The sequence below is a fragment of the Aspergillus aculeatinus genome, assembly GCF_003184765.1.
Source record: "Aspergillus aculeatinus CBS 121060 unplaced genomic scaffold BO66scaffold_31, whole genome shotgun sequence".
NCBI classification, from domain to species: domain Eukaryota; kingdom Fungi; phylum Ascomycota; class Eurotiomycetes; order Eurotiales; family Aspergillaceae; genus Aspergillus; species Aspergillus aculeatinus.
The window spans coordinates 284,380-302,663 of NW_020291500.1; the positions used below are offsets into that span (position 1 = coordinate 284,380).

The window sequence follows — 18,284 nt, forward strand, 5'->3', positions numbered from 1 at the left end:
AGCTGGCTGGTTCCCTGCTGAGATAAGTGTCTGCGGCACGTGTGTGGCCTTGATCCATTATCATTGGCAGCACCCCCAGTTCTGTGAGCCAGGACACCGAGACCACGCTTCCTGCTGTACTACGTCTGCAGGAGGGACTGACAACGAGGCGGTCGATCTGTCAGTGCCTCAAGTTCGGCACGTTTCAGTCTAGCGGTGAGAAAACACCATGCGCATCAGCGACCAGCTATGGAACGCAGCACCAAAGTGCTGCCGGGGAGGGCTGAGTCGCGATTGCCTCGGATCTGTGCGAGATCAACCTCTCTGGTGTCACCACTGGCAGGTGAGGTTCAGCTATGCGCATACCTACTGAGCTGACCGCAACACGGAGGACGTCACCATCTCACCCCGGTTGTAGTGCATTTGGCCGCAGGTCGGAGCGTATCCTAGCCCAACAACTTAAGGTCTGTCCGGAATAGGTGTGATATCTGCGCGGAGCCTCTACGGAGTCCGGACTGTGGACTGTGGACTCTGGACTCTCAATATGTACATACATTACTGTATGATGATGGTGGTGATACACCAGTCGAGGGAAGAGTGGAGGGAAGAGTGTGGTATTGTTTCACGGACATTACAGTCAATACGGTTTGGTGCCTCTCCTGCCATACAACCTTAATCGAGGCTCCTAATTTTTCATTTGTGTGAATCAGTCCGATCGCGGGGCCCACTCGGTGCAATCCCCGTCTTGTTCCTCCATCCATCCATCCATCTTCTTCTTCTTTCTAAACTTGAACTCCGCTTGCCAATCTGCAATTTGATTCTGTTTTTTCTTCCCTCTTTCTCGCCCTCCCCCCATCTCGTCAATCACTTAACTCCTCATTTTCTCGCTACCTTGGCCGGCTTCTAGCCTCTTTTTTAATTTCCAATCAATTCAACAGAACTTGAGAGCTTAAAGTCTACTTCCACTTGTTCATTCATTGTTCATTACCCCTCCTCGGGTATACCACAAAGAGCTACATCCATATTTTTTCCCAGCACATTCTGCGTGTCTCCCTACACCACAATGCCTTTGATCAGCACCACCGAAGTCAGCGAGGACACTCGTGGTGAGTTTACAATGGCATCATAAGCGCGGCCGAGATCGTTCTCAGCTAACCATTGCGCCCTCGTAGTCTTGGGATATGATCCCCTTCTCTCCCCCCAGTTTCTGCAGACTGAGATCCCTGCTGTGAGTCATACCACTTCCGCACCACTTCCGCACCACTTTCTCGGCCATTGTGAGCCACCGTGGGGCCACATCATGAAACCAGACTACCTTTCGCTCTCCGTCAACCTGCTAAACCTCTTGAATGATATAAAACTGACCATTGTCCTAGCCCGCGCGCGCATTAGAGGCCGTCCGTGCCGGCCGCAACCAGGCAATTGAGATCATCGAGCAGCGCGATGACCGCCTGCTCGTGGTTGTTGGCCCCTGCTCCATTCATGACCCTGAGACGGCTTTGGAGTATGCCCGCCGCCTCAAGGAGCTGTCTGAGAAGCTCTCCGGCGACCTCTGCGTCATCATGCGTGCTTACCTGGAGAAGCCTCGCACCACTGTCGGTTGGAAAGGGTTGATCAACGATCCGGATATTGACGAGACCTACAACATCAACAAGGGTCTTCGTGTCTCCCGCCGTCTTTACGCAGACCTGACTAGCATGGGCTTGCCTATTGCCAGCGAGATGCTGGACACCATCTCCCCCCAGTACCTTGCGGATCTCATCTCTCTCGGTGCCATCGGCGCCCGTACCACCGAGTCCCAGCTGCACCGTGAGCTCGCCTCTGGTCTCAGTTTCCCCATCGGCTACAAGAACGGCACCGACGGCAACCTGACCGTGGCCATTGACGCCATTGGCGCCGCCGCCCACCCCCACCGCTTCTTGGGTGTCACCAAGCAGGGTCTGGCTGCCATCACAAAGACTTCCGGTAACGAACACGGTTTTGTTATCCTTCGTGGAGGCAACAAGGGTACCAACTACGACCGCGAAAGCATTAAGGCTGCCCGTGAGGCCCTCCATGGCAAGAAGCAGCGCGAGGCTGTCATGGTTGACTGCTCTCACGGTAACTCCAACAAGAACCACCGCAACCAGCCCTTGGTCGCAAAGGAAGTTGGTGACCAGCTCCGCGAGGGCCAGGATGCTATCATCGGTGTTATGATCGAGTCCAATATTAACGAGGGTAACCAGAAGGTCCCTCCCGAGGGTCCCTCCGGCTTGCGCAAGGGTGTCAGTATCACGGACGCTTGCATCGACTGGGAGACCACGGTCACTGTTTTGGAAGACTTGGCAGATGCAGTTCGTGCCAGACGTGCCGCCAAGGCTAAGGTTGCTGCCGAATAAGCTATCACGACTGTTTCGACAGTTCAGGCGTGACGGTTTCCCTTCTGTTTATTCGAGATGGTCTGATTTATATACCATAGCCAGGGCGCTCTGATTTTTCCTGCCTTTAATCCGGTGACGATAATGATTCTCTTCGTTTTGTTTTCTTTCCACTTACTTGTCCACATATTGGGTGTTGTGTGCTCGCGTCAGTGGCCCTTGGTAGCTTGGTTTCAGGGTCTTGATTCATGGTAGTATCAAAAGTTTGGCATGATTATCTTACGTCCTCTGCGATTGGTTCGGGTTTACATCCAATTATCCAAAGTTTCGCACGCAATTTGAAACGTACAGTTGAATCATTGAAATCTCCATAGTTCACACAGCAGCTCGGCGGATGCTAGTGTCGAATTAGCTTAGCATCTGCAAATAAGTAGCCAATGTAGTAAGATCATCAAGGGAAAAAAGAAAATAATAGGAATATATGTATATGTACATCGATATGGCAAAACCACACTTGAGACTTGCGCAGGTCTCGCAAATAGAATAACAGCACATAGATTGGTACATCTCGGCGAAGCGCGCACACACGTTCACACACCCAGAAGAGAAAAAGCAGGATACGCCACAACCCCAAATGTGGTAGAAGAGAGGAAGGAAGAGACGACAAAATGCCATGCGAAACATGAAACAGGGGTCTTCCGGGGGGAGATGCTGCGAGCAGACAGTATGAGAAAGCTTTGCTCTCTCCCCGCGCGCCATGTGAGTTTCCCTGTATTTTCCTTGATTTCCGTACGTCGTCCTTTCACCTTCCAGTGAGCCAGCTCTTCCAGCTTCGCGTCGTCTGCTTAGCAGCATCCTCGGCATTGGCCGCCAGGGTGTCCAGCTGGCCCTGCTGTGCGGGAGCGACAATCTCACCGGACGCCTTCGCGGCATTGATGGCTTCAAGGACGCGAGGCTTGTCCTCCGCGACAAGGCTCTCGGGGATGGGGTTGGGGTTTGCCTCGGCGGGGGTCTCGTCCGCCTTCAAGCCCCCAAATAAGTACTGCTTCGCCTTGTTCCAAGGGCGCTGCTGCCGCTCCTCGTCTTTCTTTCGTTGGTAGATCTCGGCAATCTTCTCGTTCTTCAGCAATTCCAGCTGTTCCGGCGTGGCGGTTCCGTTGACGTAGGCCACCTTGGCGTCCTGTAGGGTCTGTAGCTCCTTCTCGATCCACAGTGTTCGCTGACGGCGGTTGTATAAAGAGAGAGACACAATGGAATACACGGTGAGGGCTCCGCAAACGCCTGTTTCGCTCTACGGTCAGTCGCTGGGTGAGGTTCATAGATATTTGTCGCCTATCACGAAGTAGAAGGGGCCAGGGAGAGAGGGAGCGCAGAGGGAACAGCTCCCCCGCAGCAAGCTTGGCATTAAGTGCGAACTTCTGCTCAAATGCATGCTCGAGGAGGAAAGGCGGTTCAACATACCCGATGCAGCAATAAGAGTATAAACCATGGTCTTGTGGGCCTTGTTGGCGAATCGACGGCCAAAGTCGATCATCTGATCCACGCGCGACGTCGACTGGGCTAACCGGGCAGCACGGGCTTGTGCTCGCAATCGCTCGACCTTCTCCTTAGGAGTCTCGGGTTTGCCTCCGGGCTGTCCACCCTGTTGCTGTTGAGCTGCATTGGCCATGAAGCCGGGAAGCTTGTACGGAGCCGCGGAACCAGGCTTCGAGTGGGCGTAAGGCCCTGTGGCCGTGAAACGGGTCGCATCGGCGGCGGATCGAGACATTATGCCAGTCGTCGATGTGCCGATCAGGATTGATGAAGATACAAGCGAAAGGAAGAGGTGTACTGAGGGTAGGAGGGAAGGAGGCGGCGGGATGGAGCGTGGGGATAATGGATGGATGGATGATGGTATGACCTCAAGCCGGACTCGGTCGTTCGAGAATAGGTGGTGGTGGGGGGAGGGAGGAGGAGGAGGCAATCGAGCGAAACCAATAAATGTTCAATATCAATAGGCTAAATCCAGCATAAATGTTCCTCTCCGGTAACCTGAAGCCCTGAAGACAGATGGAGAGCGGATCGTGGAAGAAACGGAGGTTTGGTTGGGGTCGGGGAAATTTTCAGCGGAGGAAATGAAGAGGTCGATTGCATTGAACAAGAAGAGCAGAGCAACACTAAGAAAAGAGAGCCTGCGAGCCCCCCCTCCCCCATCGACCACCACTTCGGCTCAACTCTTAAGGTTCATTCTTCAAACCTACAGCAACGACAACCGCCATCCATGTTCTTCATTCAGTATATCTATAGTATATTGATATTCTCCCAGGAAATTTCAAATCGCGCGTAATACCTCCCACCACTACCTACTTAATTCGGCTGCGAAATAAATACCTCCTTCCCCTCAAGAAACAATGGACTACAACTCAGCCGATCTGACATCTGTTCTGCGAACCCTCTCTGCGCTATCCAACCAACAATCCCCAGCTTCATCTTCTGACATTGTCCCGCCCACTGACTCTCAGGCACATCATCCCGATGACCCCGAAGATAATGATCCATACGAACCATCAGAAACCCTCCCCTCGGTTCCCGTGACGCACCAGCAGCAAGCGCAGCAGCAAGCGCAGCAGAAGAAGGCTTTGCCCTCTCCAAATCCCAGTTATACCCACCCTCCGCGAGCCCAGACAACTCAAAACAGCACAACGGGTGGTGATCCTTCATCCATAACCACTTGGAATGCCGCTCTCCGCCACGTCATGCGCACAGTGTCCCAGAATGAGAACCTCCAAAGCCGCATCCGATGGTTAATCCGCCGCCAGCACGACCACGAAAAACAGTGGTGGCAGGGTCGGGAAGCTTTGGTGAAGAAGCAGCAAGCGCGAACGGAGAAGAAAAAGGAGCTCGATGCTGTGCTGTGAGTGGAATCCAACAGTCGCTAGGAAAGCCATGTCGTTCTATGTTCCGTGGTCGATGCAGTTTGCCTCGGTCCAGAAACAAAAGGGAAATAAGGAGCGGGTCAGGTACTATCTGGAGATCGTTTCTCTCTGACTCTCGACCAACTAGACGCTCTGTCGGTGCGCCAGTTGACAATAACAAATCAATTTCGGTACGTACTGCGCTGGTGGCGTTATCGTGATGGCTTGAAGACAAAAAAGACACGACGCGGATACGCAAGCAGAACTGGGTTTTATCTGACTGGACTAATGCGCCTTCGTGGCACTTGACTAACAGACAGCCGAAGAAGATCAAGCCGAGCTGACTAACTACGATGCGAAGGTCTACAGAGCTTCGAGGCAGATGGCTGATGCCATGATTGCGGAGCTGCGTGGATTAGGGATTCCATTCTTCAATATCCGAAAAGACCTGGTGCTGACCGCTGATGCCAAGTCCGAGACTGTAGTGAATCCGTTTGGCGGCCAGAAAGAGACACTCATTAGCAGGCAAGATTTGTTGCAGTTGCAGCGGCGGATTCTGGAGTTGTTATTGGATCTTTGTGGGGAGCAGTAATTCATCTGCCTCCCAGAACAATACGTGCAGATGCTGTAATCAATTGTGGCCTATTGTCATGTGTGTGCACGTGTTACTGTCACAATCCGCGGTCTGTTGTAGCCACTTTCGTACAGCGAGGCCTGTCTGGATCTTGAGTTGAGAAAAACAGTCCCTGAAGATCAGGACAAGCCAAGGCGTTGTATATGTCCGAGGGGGCCGTGGGGCATCACACAGTTCTTGTACCGCTAACTATGATTATGTACATCCAAAGTGTATGGATAAAAACCCCTCAACCATCTATCTTGTTGGCCGCTTGGTATTCAAAGATGCTGCGCATGATTATTAATCCCTTATATGCAATGGAAACGAACCCTAGATTAGAAATACAGCCCTGATGATGGCATGGGCAGTGAATCACCCAAAGCAAGGAGCAGGTAATGAGGCAACCGATCGTTCAATTGCCCACATTCGAAAATGCAACAGACACAACGGCGCCCGCGGAGAGCAGAAAACACCTTGAATGCAAAGAAGGTTGGCATAAGGCCGGGTGATTGTTGAAATGAGCAATTCATAATGCATAGCGCAGGCACCTTCGCTCACCAGACCAGGTCCCCTCTGAAGACTACTCTGGTTTTTTCTCCGCGACAGCCACGGCTACAGCGACTGCGGCTCCAGCAATGGCACTATCTGGAGCAGGATCAAGGCGGATGTAAGGTTCCGCCGACGGAATGGAAGGCAGTTGCAAAGTGCGCGTCTCCTTGACAAGTTCGTTCAGATAGAGTTGACAACGATCTCTGAACCCGGGATACTTGTTGATGACACTACCATCGCAGGCGATCGACAAACTTAGTGGGCTACCTTCACTCTCAACCACAGTCACCTCCTGCGTCTCTTTGAGGAATGCGGTTGCGGGAGTGCTGAGTTCCGGGTACTCTGCCTCATTACGCAAGCACCACATGCTATGGATTGCTGTCGCAAGATATCCTGCGGCTCGGTTCGAGACGATCTGGCAGACACGCTGGAGAAATCTCATTTCCTCCACCGACGGAGGTGTGGCAAACGTGTGTTCCTTCTGCAAGATGTTTGTCGATGAGGCTAAGCTAGTTGATGTATCAGCTTCTATGCAAGCAATGATACTAGTGTCAAACGAGTAAGCGTCGCGCATTGAGTGAGGAAGATTGCCGCCAAACAGCTGCGCTGTCTCCACTGCTTCGACGATAATAAGCCGAATGATTTCGCCGAGGTAGCGGCCAGTAATCATATACTCCAGAGGCTGATAGTCAGGTCGAAGATGGGTGCTGTTCAGGACCTCGTCCCACCGGGACATAGGTAATATTCCGCCACCAAACATACTCATCTCGCTGTTGATGATAACGTGTTTCGCGTAATCAAACCAACCTGGAGGTCTGGTGCCGAACTTGGTCAATCCGATCTGGTGCACAGGAAAATGAATCGCCACATTCGTTCCGGTCCCCAAAATGAGGGACATGCGAGTCGCCGGATCCACATAAGCGTGAGACAGCAGGGTTGCGGAGCTGTCATTCACGATAGCATCCACTTCAATGTTCAGGCCACGCGCTCTGCAGGATTGGACAATTAAATTGCCGAGCTCCTGCCCAACGGTGCCATTAGAGCAATGAAACCCCTTGCCCATATGTATTACCAAACCGCTGCTGATGGATGTTTGTTCAATCGGAAACGACCAGGACAAGCCCATGGAAAGTGGGGTATTCCCCCGGCCATAATTTGAGCCTACCTCTTGTAACATGGCGTCGATCTTTGTTGCCATCCAGTCGAAGAACATCGTTCCTTCTAGCAATTTGACCTCATTATCAATTGACGAAGAAGACACATGGAGGGTGCGCATGACCCCGTGACCACGTAGTTCCACCAAGGCTACACGAAGTGTGGAGCCTCCCACATCCAGCGCCAGGTACGTTCCCTTCTCTGCTCCTGAAGGTAGAGCATGGTTATAGGATGGCAGCATGCATACTGGGCTGGCTTGAAGACAGGACTTGAACTGCGCGCGAATCTTGTCTGACATTGTGATCATGTTTTGCACAGACAAAGGTGCCGAGAGCAGACGATCAATCTCATTCGCAAAATCATCCAGCGTCCGGCGTCCCCAATAAGCTCTCTGAAAAGCTTTCCGCCGCTTGCGGGAGGAGTCGCGGAAGAGAGATGGGAACAGAAGCATTGCCTCCAGGGCTGCAACAATGTTGGTGAAGAGTTCTTGCATCCTGTGCATGACCTTGACTAAGGGAGCTGGCATGGTGCGGGTGTTGCGTCTACCTTTAAGAGTCTGGACAGTAGCGACGAGTGGCTGTCCAGCTTAAGGTAGGGGAAAATGAGAATATGGGGCCGTGATCAACTTTGGCTGCTCCTTATACACCGCAACCACCACCGGAAATAAACAGTCGTGAGTACGGATAAAGGCCACTTAAGTAGACAATCAAACGAAAAGTACACTCGACCGGGCCAATGAGGTGAGAATCCCCAGAAGTTCTCTTCACCAGTGGAGCAGACCAGATGTATGAGATCGAGGGTGACACCGCCACGGCAAGTCACAAATCCTTGCGCAGCTTGCAGTGGACACGGTCCGTGAACCACGAGTCAAAAGACGGAGAAGACGGTAATATATCGGTGTCGTAGTGATATATCAGTGACGGAAGACCACGGTCAAGCCTGGTGCCGAATTACTGTCTTCCACTTTTCTCTTTTTTATTTTCCTTCTGAGAGAAGTAGGGGAGGAGAAGAGCAAGATGTATTTCGGATGCTGGGGCCCTCCTCTTCCTCCTGTGAGTGGAGAAGATTGAGCCAAAGTCAAACAAGTTGCAAGGGGGAGGGGGGCGGGGAGACAAATTTAGTGATGGATGGGCGGATGGATGGGCGGAAGAGGGGTGAGAGAAAGGATAGATGAAGGTGGACGAGAGTGCTGATGTTGCGTGGTTGAGGAGGGGGAGGAAAGGAGGTGGTAGTCGTTGTTTGCTGATGTGGAGTGATATTCAGTTGCTAATCAGTTGCGGGATGGTGAGTAAGTTAAAGAAGGGAGGTGAAGATGTAGGTGAAGGGATGGTCGTGGTTGTCGTGGTTGTCGTGGTTGTCGTTGTGGTAGCAGCAGCAGCAGTCGTAGTCGTAGTCGGAGTCGTAGTCGTAATTGTTGTAGTTGTAGTAGTATCAGTAGCAGTAAAGTTAGTAGTAACTTAGTAGTAGTGGTGGTAGTAGGACCGATTGATTATTCTTAGTGGCAGCGGTCAAGGTGTGGTTTCGCAATGGTAATCCGAGTTGTACCGGCACTTCTAGTCTCTTAAGGTATGCGAAATCAACGCCGCGCGTGTTATCATTCCTCAGGGTACGAGGTACGCAATGCCCAAGACAGGGTAGGATGAGGGGGAGGGAGGAAGAAACGAAAATGACAGCTTAGAGACAGACAGATAAACAGGGAGGGAAGCAGGAAGGGAGGGACACATTGAACTGCGATTTTAGTATGTGTTATTTATTTATCAGGGGAAAAAGTGACTTGAGATTGTGTATTGTGAGAGAGAGAGCGTTTGCTTGTTTGCGTACTTGGGTGAAAAGTGGAAACGCAGAAGGAATGGAAGGGCAAGTGCTGTTGGTCTGGTCTGGTATTGTAGGTATGGTTCCGTACTTACCACTTTTTTTTTCTCCCCAACTTTGAGTCCCTGGTGGAGACAACAAATTGCTACCTTGCCGTTGGACTAGATTATAATTTGGTGACTGACAGGTTAAGGTAGTATATTATTAGTCTCACAACGAGTCGCTCAGGCTTGGCCCATGTTATACATATCCTGAGCTACTGCTCTTGGTAGTTGAATGTCTATGGGGGTTTGCAAACCTTTTTTGTCTTGTCTCGAAGGTGACCAGACAATGTGCTGTAATTTTCTTCGTGGGATATAACAAAGGACAAACCGACAGACAGGCGTCTCGACTAACCTCTGTGAATTTACATAAATGTGTTTTACTTACTGTGTAAGTACTACGAGAAGCTATATGTACTGTACGGAGTACTGTGCTGTTCCATTCGTGTGTGGATCAGTGGATACAAAGGCGCAATCGAACTCGATCATCAGCAGTGTGACAGTGTTGCATTGGATGAAGTGGATTGATTACTACTGATCGCTCATAGATACGTACTGTTTGAAAACTGTTTTGGTATCTCCAATACCAGTGACCTGTCTCTCTTGGTTGGGGAAAAAATCGATGGACAATCGATGGACAATTGATGGATGAGGATTATGATGACACACGATTGAATGTCCTCCACATACTCACATTCTCCGATGGATTCTCAACAGTGGCACTTTACAGGTATGGAGGTCGCAATGTGGCTGCTGCAACGATTTCGGCAGGCCGAAACCCTGGCTCGGAAGTCGACAGGTTATGATGATGATGACAACGTCGTGGGTATTGTTGAGGATGTTGAGTTACAACAGAGACCCGGCCATTGGCCAATCCATCTTTTCTGGGTGTTCGTTCTTCTTCTGCTTCATTTCGAGATTTTGCCCCTCAGTGGTATGTGACACTTTTAGTCAGGACTCAGGAGAACTTGAAGTAGTTAGTTACTGTACTCCGTACAATAAAGACCACTGGCGGGTGCAACGGTGGTAATCGGGCTAATCATCCCGTCGTGTAGTGTTACACTGGCTACGGAGTAGGGATCCCTCGGTTTCCTCCCCCGGTGGGCCATCCATCCATCCATCCATCCACCCTCCCTCCCTCCCTCCTCCTCCCTTCCTCCCTCCTCCCCTCCCCTCCCTTCCCAATCATCACCCCTACTACCTGGTATTGTATCAGTTATCAGTTATAAGCTAGTTCTCTTTGCATGATCCTTTCCAATCTCATCGACCCTTCTCCGGGCCCTCCTCTCTTAAGTCTCCATTGAACAGCCCCAATCTCGTTCCTCTCTCTCTTGAGAAAGTTCTGGTTTCAACATACACCTCCCCAGTTACCTCCAATTCCATCCCCGCCGCCAAATTCGAACTTTGCTCTGATTTCACTTTCCTCCTGCATTCCAGATACCCTGCCAAGACACCGAGACACGTACTGCCAAGGGTTGAGCCCTGCTAGAGTTCACTGGAAGTCTTGAACGACTCTCATCGTGCTTGGGATGAATCGAATGCAGCTCAAGAGTAGCAAGGGCGGGAAGTCCTGGTTCAGATGCAGCTGACTTTCATCATTGCTGGTGTCAGGTCACGTCTGCTGGGCGATGCTCAAGTGCTCGTCTTTACCAACGCAATGCTCGACACTACATAGTAGGCCAGCGTCCTCGTATCCCCGCTGTAATTTAGATATCAACCTCAACATGCCACTATCGGGGCTTCGTTCACACTATTCACTCAGACCAAGACAATAATGTGCCTGCCCATCAGTGAGCTTCATGGTAGTCAAGCAGATATGGATGAAAATAAGTTTCGACGACTAAAAAGGGTCGTTATCCCGAGTGTTGCTTCCCAATCATGCCATCAGATATTGCAGCGAAACGCAATCTCCAGGTTCAGGCTGGGCAAGCAACCGTAACCATAGAGATTGTGCTGCCCTCGTATATCCAGGAAGATGTAACCATACTTATCCATGCTTCTGAGCAGATCGCTTCATCCACGATCTAGACCCCCTGCAAGGCGTTCGATTTATGGCGTAAAGCAAGCAGCCCTCTGGACAAACAGAAACCTCTCGTGCAATACCTACATAAGACGAGAGCAGCATTATTCGGCCATCGCGGGAATTGAACAATCAGCTTTGTTGCTTGACCGGTGGCCATAAGTCACATACATCGTCGGCGACGTGAGCGTAGGATTGTCTTTGATTAGTGCTTAAAGCCTTCTGGCGGTTGACAACCATCCCTTGTCAAGGTCTGTCTCCTCTCAACTAGTTCTGTACGTAGCGTATCAAGGTATCTGGGAACGTCGACTGCAGTAACACGGGCGGCTTGCACAGGTATCTGCTCAGCTTCGGCTTCGAAATTTCTAGAGGATAAGGATATATCATATTCAATTCAGAAAGGCGACCATGGTTCTGCGCATGTTGATGCCCGAGGCTTTCATATGGGCGTGTTCACTTCAGTCCAAGTGGCTGCTATTTATCCGCATGTAAGTGTACAGGTTACCACGAGGAAACTTCTCCTGAATGGGGACTTTGCCTTCCAACATATGACCAATTCATGAAGAACTGGTACAGATTCCGTTGCAACTTTCCTCAGCCTTATCCCCTAATCCTCATCGTCGTTTCACCGCATGCCGGACTGACTGATGTGAGCAGTGATGGACAGTTAAATTACGGATGAATCTGGAATTGCCAGGTGCTTGGCCAGCTTTTCCAGACTAGCCTTCCATCATTCATAGTGACCCATAAACTCCGGATAAAGCGAGGTATGTATCTCGACAACAGAAAGACGGAAGTCAAGGCTGCAATTGCGGCAGTGGTTAGGTATCTCCCACCCGAACAATTGAAAGGACCCTGGTACCTACCTACTCAGCAATGCCACCTTCATCCCGAGCAAATCTCGTTTGCATCGGCAGTTTCCTCTTTGAGCTCTCGATCAGACTTATTTGAGCTGAGTTCATAGTGGCATTGAATTTATCACAGACCGTCATATTCTCCCCAGGCGAGAAGCCCGACGAACCATTTGCGCAGCATTCTTGGTCATTTGACCATCGCGGCTCTGGCTTGAGCTCGGGTTGCTCAGAAGTCTGTAACTTTGAGCGGATGACAAGCTTACAGGGGACTCGCGGCAGGGTCCTGGAGACCGAGTGAGAGCAAGCCCTGGTTTTGTATGGCGCCCTTCGGCCAACGTCATGTCTTTGTTTAGGTGCTGAGTTTCAAAGATAGGAGCTGGCCAACTGAACGAATGGTTGCGGCTGTTCTCAATATTCACTATCACCTGCTCTGTTTTCAAACTACTGCCGCTGACACCCTTCTTTGAGTTCTAGCAAGCTTGATGACTGGTCCATGGCGAAATATCCCTCTTTTCCCTCGCTTTCTATTGACTCCACTCAGGAGAAGACTCCCAGTATTGGAACTATGAGGCCAACTGCACCGGGAAATGGAGGGGAGGGGATCTCACGCATGGATTGGATTTATACATCTTGCATCTTGCCCAGTCGAATGGCTGCAGGTTCTTTCAGGGTTCATCTCTGAAGGCACAAATCTCTGCACTGAGGCAATCTTCCCTTTCTGACCTTCAAAATGAGACTCTGTATTTTTTTTAGCACAGGCTTTCTAATTGGCATTTTTGTGGGGGTACTTAGCTCGTGCCCGACACTTTTGGCTAACTGCTCGCTCGAGTCTACTCCAGCTCCCACTTTGCTTTCAATCTTGACAGATGCTACCCATGAACCCGGAGTGGATGGCCGGGTCTCAGATCTCGCTCGTGCCATACAAGCAAGGCTTGCAGGAAGTATCGCTCCTCCGATTACTGGGGACGGCTCCCTGCCCCTGGTCTGGAAGATAATCGAGAAGATCTTCGCCAGTGGTCGGCAATTCACTCTTGTCGATCTCGCCCTTAAGATTATCACTTCAGAACTTTTGTCACAGGACATACTCATGGGACTCAATCAGTATCAGACCTCTCGACTAAACTTGCTTCACAACAGAAATCCAGTGCTAGCACATCAACCGCTATGTCCTAGGAAAGCTGCTCAAGATGTGCCCTATAGTGTCGCAGAGGAGACTCTCCGGGCCGCTATTTACATACAAGACGATCTTACCAGGAGAAAAGGTGAACTCAAACCCGTTCTACTCGTTCCTGGCTCGGCCATTCCTGCCGGATCGATGTTCCAGTCCAACCTCGCAAAACTACAAAAGGCCATACCAGAAGTAAGCATGGCCTGGGTTAATGTCCCTTCCGCTTCTCTAGGGGACGTCCAAGTCAACTCGGAATATATTGCATACGCGATCAATTACATCACCGCCCTCTCGGAAAGTAATCTGACGGTCATAGCATGGTCTCAAGGAGGTCTCAATACCCAATGGGCATTCAAGTATTGGCCGTCCACGCGCGCCGTAGTCACGGATCTGATTGCGATCAGTCCCGACTTTCATGGGACTGTGGAGACAACACTTGTTTGCCCTATCCTCTCGAACGTTGTCTGCACTCCTGCCATTTGGCAACAAGCGTGGCATGCAGGCTTTGTTCGAGCGCTGAGACGCGTCGGAGGCGATTCGGCCTATGTGCCCACGACGACTGTCTATTCCTCATATGATCAGATTGTGCAACCGATGGGTGGAAAACAAGCTTCTGGGATTCTTCAAGGTTCCCCGGTAGCAGATGTGTCCAACAACCATTTGCAGACTATCTGCCGGGATCGGCCCGGCGGTGGCCTCTATACCCATGAAGGAGTTCTCTATAGTTCTTTGGCATGGGCGCTTATCGCAGATGCGCTTCAGCATGATGGCCCGGGGGATCCATCCCGACTCAACCTCACGAATGTGTGCGGGCAATGGCTCCCACCTCAGCTAGGCATGGAGGATGTGAAGCGCGCGGAGGGATTGCTGCTAATAGCTGTGGCCGAAGTTCTCAAATACAAGCCAAAAATATTTCAGGAGCCTGAGGTTGCGGACTATGCTTGGTGAAGGGCCGGTCGTGCGCCACAGCTAGTGGGCCTCTTGATGACCATTTTATCCTTTGAGCATGAAAGATTTGAAAGATTGATATCAGATTGTGAAAGGGTTGATATTGATAAGGCTTCTACTGTGCGTTTTATCTTAGCGCAATCTGTGCCAATTCTAAATTTCAGACGGTGCGCCAAGGGGCAAGTGGGACAGCTGGAAGGATTCGTACTACGTAGTTGTGCCTCTACAGGTTCCACTATTCATAGGAATGAGACCGTGAAGCAGCCCTGAAGGATCCAGCCCACGTCGTTGTGTTCGTCTAGGCTCCAGCCCTCATCTCTCTGTGAATGATACATTGTATGGACTCTACAGGGATTTGTATGTATATGCGCTGCAAAAGACTGCGAACATTCTGATTTTGTGATTGGCTAGATCATTGAGAGAGCAGCCGGTCCGTAAGGCACTTGAACCATCTCCGATCTCGGCGGATCAGTGTCTCTTCTTCAGTTCCGTCAAGTTTGGGGCAGGTCAAGTAGACGAACTCAAGTGTCATTTGCTTACCCAAATTGAGCGAGAACCACAGGTTCACAACCAACTGACTCGAAGCTACTGTATGTGTAAGTACAGTACTTTCGTGTTTTTCTCTGAAATCAGATTTTGGCAATTTAACCATTATGGTGCCAAGACCTTTGAAACGTCACGAATGGACAGCGTACGTACCGAGTACGAAGTACAGGGACATGTAACTTGAACCAATGTCCACGGTCCGATGTCCGATGTCCGATGTCCGATCTCAGCAAAGAAGATATCGCCGTACGGGTGACAACTCTTTACCCCGTATATCAAGTAGTAAATCGATTCTATTTGCCCTTCCATAGTAGTATGAGGTACTACTCATACGTACAGTAACTTACAGTCTACAATGAATTCAGTCGCTGGTTGTACATAGTACATAACTGCCCCAGTCCGTTTCGTTCAATCCAGTGTTCCTTTCCGCACCGGGGGTGACAGTCGACGAATCTGGATGGATTGTGGTGCCTTAGCTCCACTTTCCGAAACGCCGCCAAGAGTGTCCGCCTCGCTTGATCGTCAGCGTCTATCTCAGCCATTACGTTGTCACTGACCTTTCCTGGGCAAGCTTGATGGAGTTTTTACCAGACTTTGCGGGCTTCTAGCCTATTGCAAGGAAGCGTTGTCCCCGACCACATCCCGTTTCCCTTTCTAGAGTGGTTTTCACACTCTCCTGCTGGCGGACACACTGCTGCTACGTACTACTCCTGTTGCCGTACTCCATACGGGGGCGAGTACGTACTCCATCCAGTACGAGTAAATGAATAGGTCCTCATTATTCACACTCCAAAGATGGAACTGTTTCTTTTCCTTGCCCGCCGCTCGGCAGCGTCTCCGATGATCACCCTCGACCGATGCGAATTTGGCTCTGAGATCGAGTGACGACCGTCCTGGTTGATTTGATCGTTTCCTCTTCGTCTGCCGCGTGCTTTTCTCTTTTGTTTTCTCTCTCTCCCTCTCTCTTCTTGGCCCTTTTATTCTCGAGTTCATTAGTCGTTGCTTATTCCCCATTCAGTTGGTTGTATGTCGCCTTTGGAGGGGATCATTCCTCTCCCAGTCACTCCTTCAAAATGTTATTCCTCTGGTTCTTGTCATTGTTTGCTCTCCGAGGTGTAGTCGCGAAAGCCGAGACTGATAGTGATTTGATGTCCTTTGTCACGGTAAGTGATGGGCAAGGGTGCTAATATCGACCGTCGTCTGTCTCTAACTGACTAACTAACAATCAATCAGCTGCCGGAGGTCAGAGCATTAAAATTCGATATTGCCTACTACGATCGCCCGGCTGTCAGTCCGGGGTATTGGTTCGTTGCGCCATATGGCGTGATTGATCCAGAAGCACCCACGAAGCAATGGAAACCTTGCCAAGTTGGACCCTACATTTATGACGCAGATGGTGTAAGTGCTCATCTTCATGCTTCTCTCTTCCCTTCTTTTCCATCGCTCCTTGAATCCGTCTCTCTGCTGTGTCATTTCTCTGTGACCTGTTACCTGTTACGACAAAGCGGAACGCTCGTCTGAAATTGCCTCGAAACTATGGAGCACTAAGCTTATCAAGTGTGGATCATCAGGTTCTCATCTGGGCCGGATCTTGCATGTTTGACAACCGCAACATATTCGATTTCAAGGCCGTGAACAATATTGACAACGAATCTCACCTTTCATTCATTCTTCAACATGGCTACAACTCCGGTGCAGCGGACAAAGGATATGGTTACATCCTCGACCAGCATTATGAGCCGGAGAATGTAGTTGCAGTGACCAACGATCTTGGGACCTTCAATATGCATGAGTTCAATGTCCTCGACGGCGGGAAGACAGCACTAGCTTGCGCCTACCGGAATGAATACGTGGATCTAGGAGACCTTGGCCGGCCAAACGAGTACGGTTGGATAGTCACGGGGGGGCTCGTCGAGCTGGACATCGCGACAGGCGAGGTCTTGTTCGAGTGGAATTCACTAGGATACATTCCCATTCATGAGTCTGTCAAAGTGAACGCCGACTGGCCGGCATCCAATGAACCTGGCTGGGATTATGTGCATGTGAACGCGGCAGACAAAAACGCGGCAGGTGATTATCTGCTGTCTGCCCGATTCACGAGCACGATCTACTTGATATCCGGCGAGGACGGACGCATCATTTGGCGTCTGGGCGGAAAGTATTCTGATTTTGTCCAGGATTTCACCTTTTCCAAGCAGCATCACGCGCGGTTTGTGGATTCCAACGCCACGCACACGACTATCTCTTTTCTAAACAATGCGTCTGATGAGGCGGAGAACGAGGAGACGGTCTCAGCTGCGATGTTCGTCCAGGTCGACACGACAACCATGACGGCCCGCCTACTTGATCGGTACGACCGGCCGGACGGCGACCTAACCAGGCTTCGTGGCAGTGTCCAAAGGTTGCCCAACGGCAACGTCTTTGTTGGCTGGAGCGAGCGGGGTTACCAGAGCGAACATAGTCCCGACGGCAAGGTACTGATGCAGGCTAACTTCGCATCCACGCGCTTCTCTTCTTATCGGTCGTACAAATTTCCCTTCGTGGGTCGGCCTAGCCAACCACCGGACGTTGTGGCATCGGTCTACGGGACAGACGAGACGGATATGGCAACCATCTTGCATGTCAGCTGGAACGGTGCAACGGATGTTGCATCCTGGAACTTCTATGCACGCGTTGACCGGCAGGGTCTTCCAGTGCTGATCGGCAACACCACCAAATCCGACTTCGAGACCATGTATATCGCCGAAGGCTACCTGGACTGGGTATCAGTGGAAGCAGTGGACGGGGATGGCAACGTTTTGGGCACATCAGAGATCCACCGGACGGATACACCGCCGAACTGGCGCCTGGCCGGATTCCAAGGCGATGCGAAGCCCACGCCGGACGATCCAGCTATTCTATATGGCAAGCAGAAGGCGCCAGAGGAGGACGTGGAAGAGGTCGATGAGGCATATGAAAAGGCCAAGGAGGAGGCCAAGGCCGTCAATATGGCCAATGAGGTCATTCACGGGGTGGGTGGCCTACTGATTTTCATTTTGGTGGTGTGTTCCGTCGGCGGGCTCCTGGCGGGCAGCTACTGGGTGCTTAAGCAGCGTCGTATGCAGGCATACTACGAGGTTCCAGTGGTGGAGGATGGTTAGCAAATGCATTGATTTTGAGCGGGCAATATTGTTCTAGAGAGACATATATAACTTACACCTATTAGTACATACATATCTAGATATGTGTATATATAAGTATAAATATGAATATGAATATGTATATGAATATGAATATATTTTCAATATACCTGCATGTTCCGTCCTAATAAGCTGCCCGTATTAGTTCCATAAGTTGACCTCCAGG

General features: G+C 50.7%; 7 protein-coding genes across 7 annotated transcripts; 4 read left to right on the forward strand and 3 right to left on the reverse strand.

Annotated features, from left to right (window-relative positions):
* Positions 1-891: 891 nt before the first annotated feature.
* On the forward strand, positions 892-2,551 carry BO66DRAFT_119054 (3-deoxy-7-phosphoheptulonate synthase). Its single transcript, XM_025641893.1, has 3 exons — positions 892-1,085; positions 1,152-1,207; positions 1,356-2,551. Exons 1-3 carry the CDS (start codon positions 1,043-1,045, stop codon positions 2,355-2,357), a joined length of 1,101 nt encoding a protein of 366 aa, XP_025502818.1. The 5' UTR covers positions 892-1,042; the 3' UTR covers positions 2,358-2,551.
* A 158-nt stretch (positions 2,552-2,709) lies between these two features.
* On the reverse strand, positions 2,710-4,444 carry BO66DRAFT_392807 (cytochrome c oxidase assembly protein COX14). Its single transcript, XM_025647610.1, has 2 exons — positions 3,798-4,444; positions 2,710-3,617 (listed from the first exon to the last, which is right to left on the reverse strand). Exons 1-2 carry the CDS (start codon positions 4,102-4,104, stop codon positions 3,139-3,141), a joined length of 786 nt encoding a protein of 261 aa, XP_025502819.1. The 5' UTR covers positions 4,105-4,444; the 3' UTR covers positions 2,710-3,138.
* A 100-nt stretch (positions 4,445-4,544) lies between these two features.
* On the forward strand, positions 4,545-5,822 carry BO66DRAFT_376650 (uncharacterized protein; the record flags this gene model as incomplete). The annotated part of the gene is made up of 4 exons (XM_025645715.1): positions 4,545-5,229; positions 5,379-5,421; positions 5,547-5,681; positions 5,742-5,822. Exons 1-4 carry the CDS (start codon positions 4,727-4,729, stop codon positions 5,820-5,822), a joined length of 762 nt encoding a protein of 253 aa, XP_025502820.1. The 5' UTR covers positions 4,545-4,726.
* Positions 5,823-6,312: 490 nt separating this feature from the next.
* On the reverse strand, positions 6,313-8,398 carry BO66DRAFT_119107 (putative hexokinase). The gene has a single exon (XM_025641894.1). The coding sequence runs from the start codon at positions 8,074-8,076 to the stop codon at positions 6,427-6,429; it is 1,650 nt and encodes a 549-aa protein (XP_025502821.1). The 5' UTR covers positions 8,077-8,398; the 3' UTR covers positions 6,313-6,426.
* A 3,230-nt stretch (positions 8,399-11,628) lies between these two features.
* BO66DRAFT_454407 (uncharacterized protein) lies at positions 11,629-12,618 on the reverse strand (the record flags this gene model as incomplete). The annotated part of the gene is made up of 3 exons (XM_025652021.1): positions 11,629-11,788; positions 12,294-12,511; positions 12,541-12,618. The coding sequence occupies 3 exons, from the start codon at positions 12,616-12,618 to the stop codon at positions 11,629-11,631; spliced, it is 456 nt and encodes a 151-aa protein (XP_025502822.1).
* Positions 12,619-13,007: 389 nt separating this feature from the next.
* BO66DRAFT_376656 (putative lipase) lies at positions 13,008-14,393 on the forward strand (the record flags this gene model as incomplete). The annotated part of the gene is made up of 1 exon (XM_025645716.1): positions 13,008-14,393. One exon carries the CDS (start codon positions 13,008-13,010, stop codon positions 14,391-14,393), a length of 1,386 nt encoding a protein of 461 aa, XP_025502823.1.
* A 1,134-nt stretch (positions 14,394-15,527) lies between these two features.
* Positions 15,528-18,179, forward strand: BO66DRAFT_392810 (uncharacterized protein). Its single transcript, XM_025647611.1, has 3 exons — positions 15,528-16,102; positions 16,173-16,337; positions 16,511-18,179. The coding sequence occupies exons 1-3, from the start codon at positions 16,013-16,015 to the stop codon at positions 18,077-18,079; spliced, it is 1,824 nt and encodes a 607-aa protein (XP_025502824.1). The 5' UTR covers positions 15,528-16,012; the 3' UTR covers positions 18,080-18,179.
* Positions 18,180-18,284: the final 105 nt, after the last annotated feature.

Excerpts from the sequence above, each read along its gene's own strand:
- BO66DRAFT_119054 (XM_025641893.1), top strand. The coding sequence starts at position 1,043 with ATGCCTTTGATCAGCACCACCGAAGTCAGCGAGGACACTCGTG. Across the intron at positions 1,086-1,151 it reads AGTCAGCGAGGACACTCGTG|TCTTGGGATATGATCCCCTT; the intron begins GTGAGTTTACAA and ends GCGCCCTCGTAG. Across the intron at positions 1,208-1,355 it reads TGCAGACTGAGATCCCTGCT|CCCGCGCGCGCATTAGAGGC; the intron begins GTGAGTCATACC and ends CCATTGTCCTAG.
- BO66DRAFT_392807 (XM_025647610.1), bottom strand. The coding sequence starts at position 4,104 with ATGTCTCGATCCGCCGCCGATGCGACCCGTTTCACGGCCACAGGGCCT. Across the intron at positions 3,618-3,797 it reads TACTCTTATTGCTGCATCGG|GCGTTTGCGGAGCCCTCACC; the intron begins GTATGTTGAACC and ends AGAGCGAAACAG.
- BO66DRAFT_119107 (XM_025641894.1), bottom strand. The coding sequence starts at position 8,076 with ATGCCAGCTCCCTTAGTCAAGGTCATGCACAGGATGCAAGAACTCTTC.
- BO66DRAFT_392810 (XM_025647611.1), top strand. The coding sequence starts at position 16,013 with ATGTTATTCCTCTGGTTCTTGTCATTGTTTGCTCTCCGAGGTGTAGTC. Across the intron at positions 16,103-16,172 it reads ATTTGATGTCCTTTGTCACG|CTGCCGGAGGTCAGAGCATT; the intron begins GTAAGTGATGGG and ends ACAATCAATCAG. Across the intron at positions 16,338-16,510 it reads ACATTTATGACGCAGATGGT|GTTCTCATCTGGGCCGGATC; the intron begins GTAAGTGCTCAT and ends GTGGATCATCAG.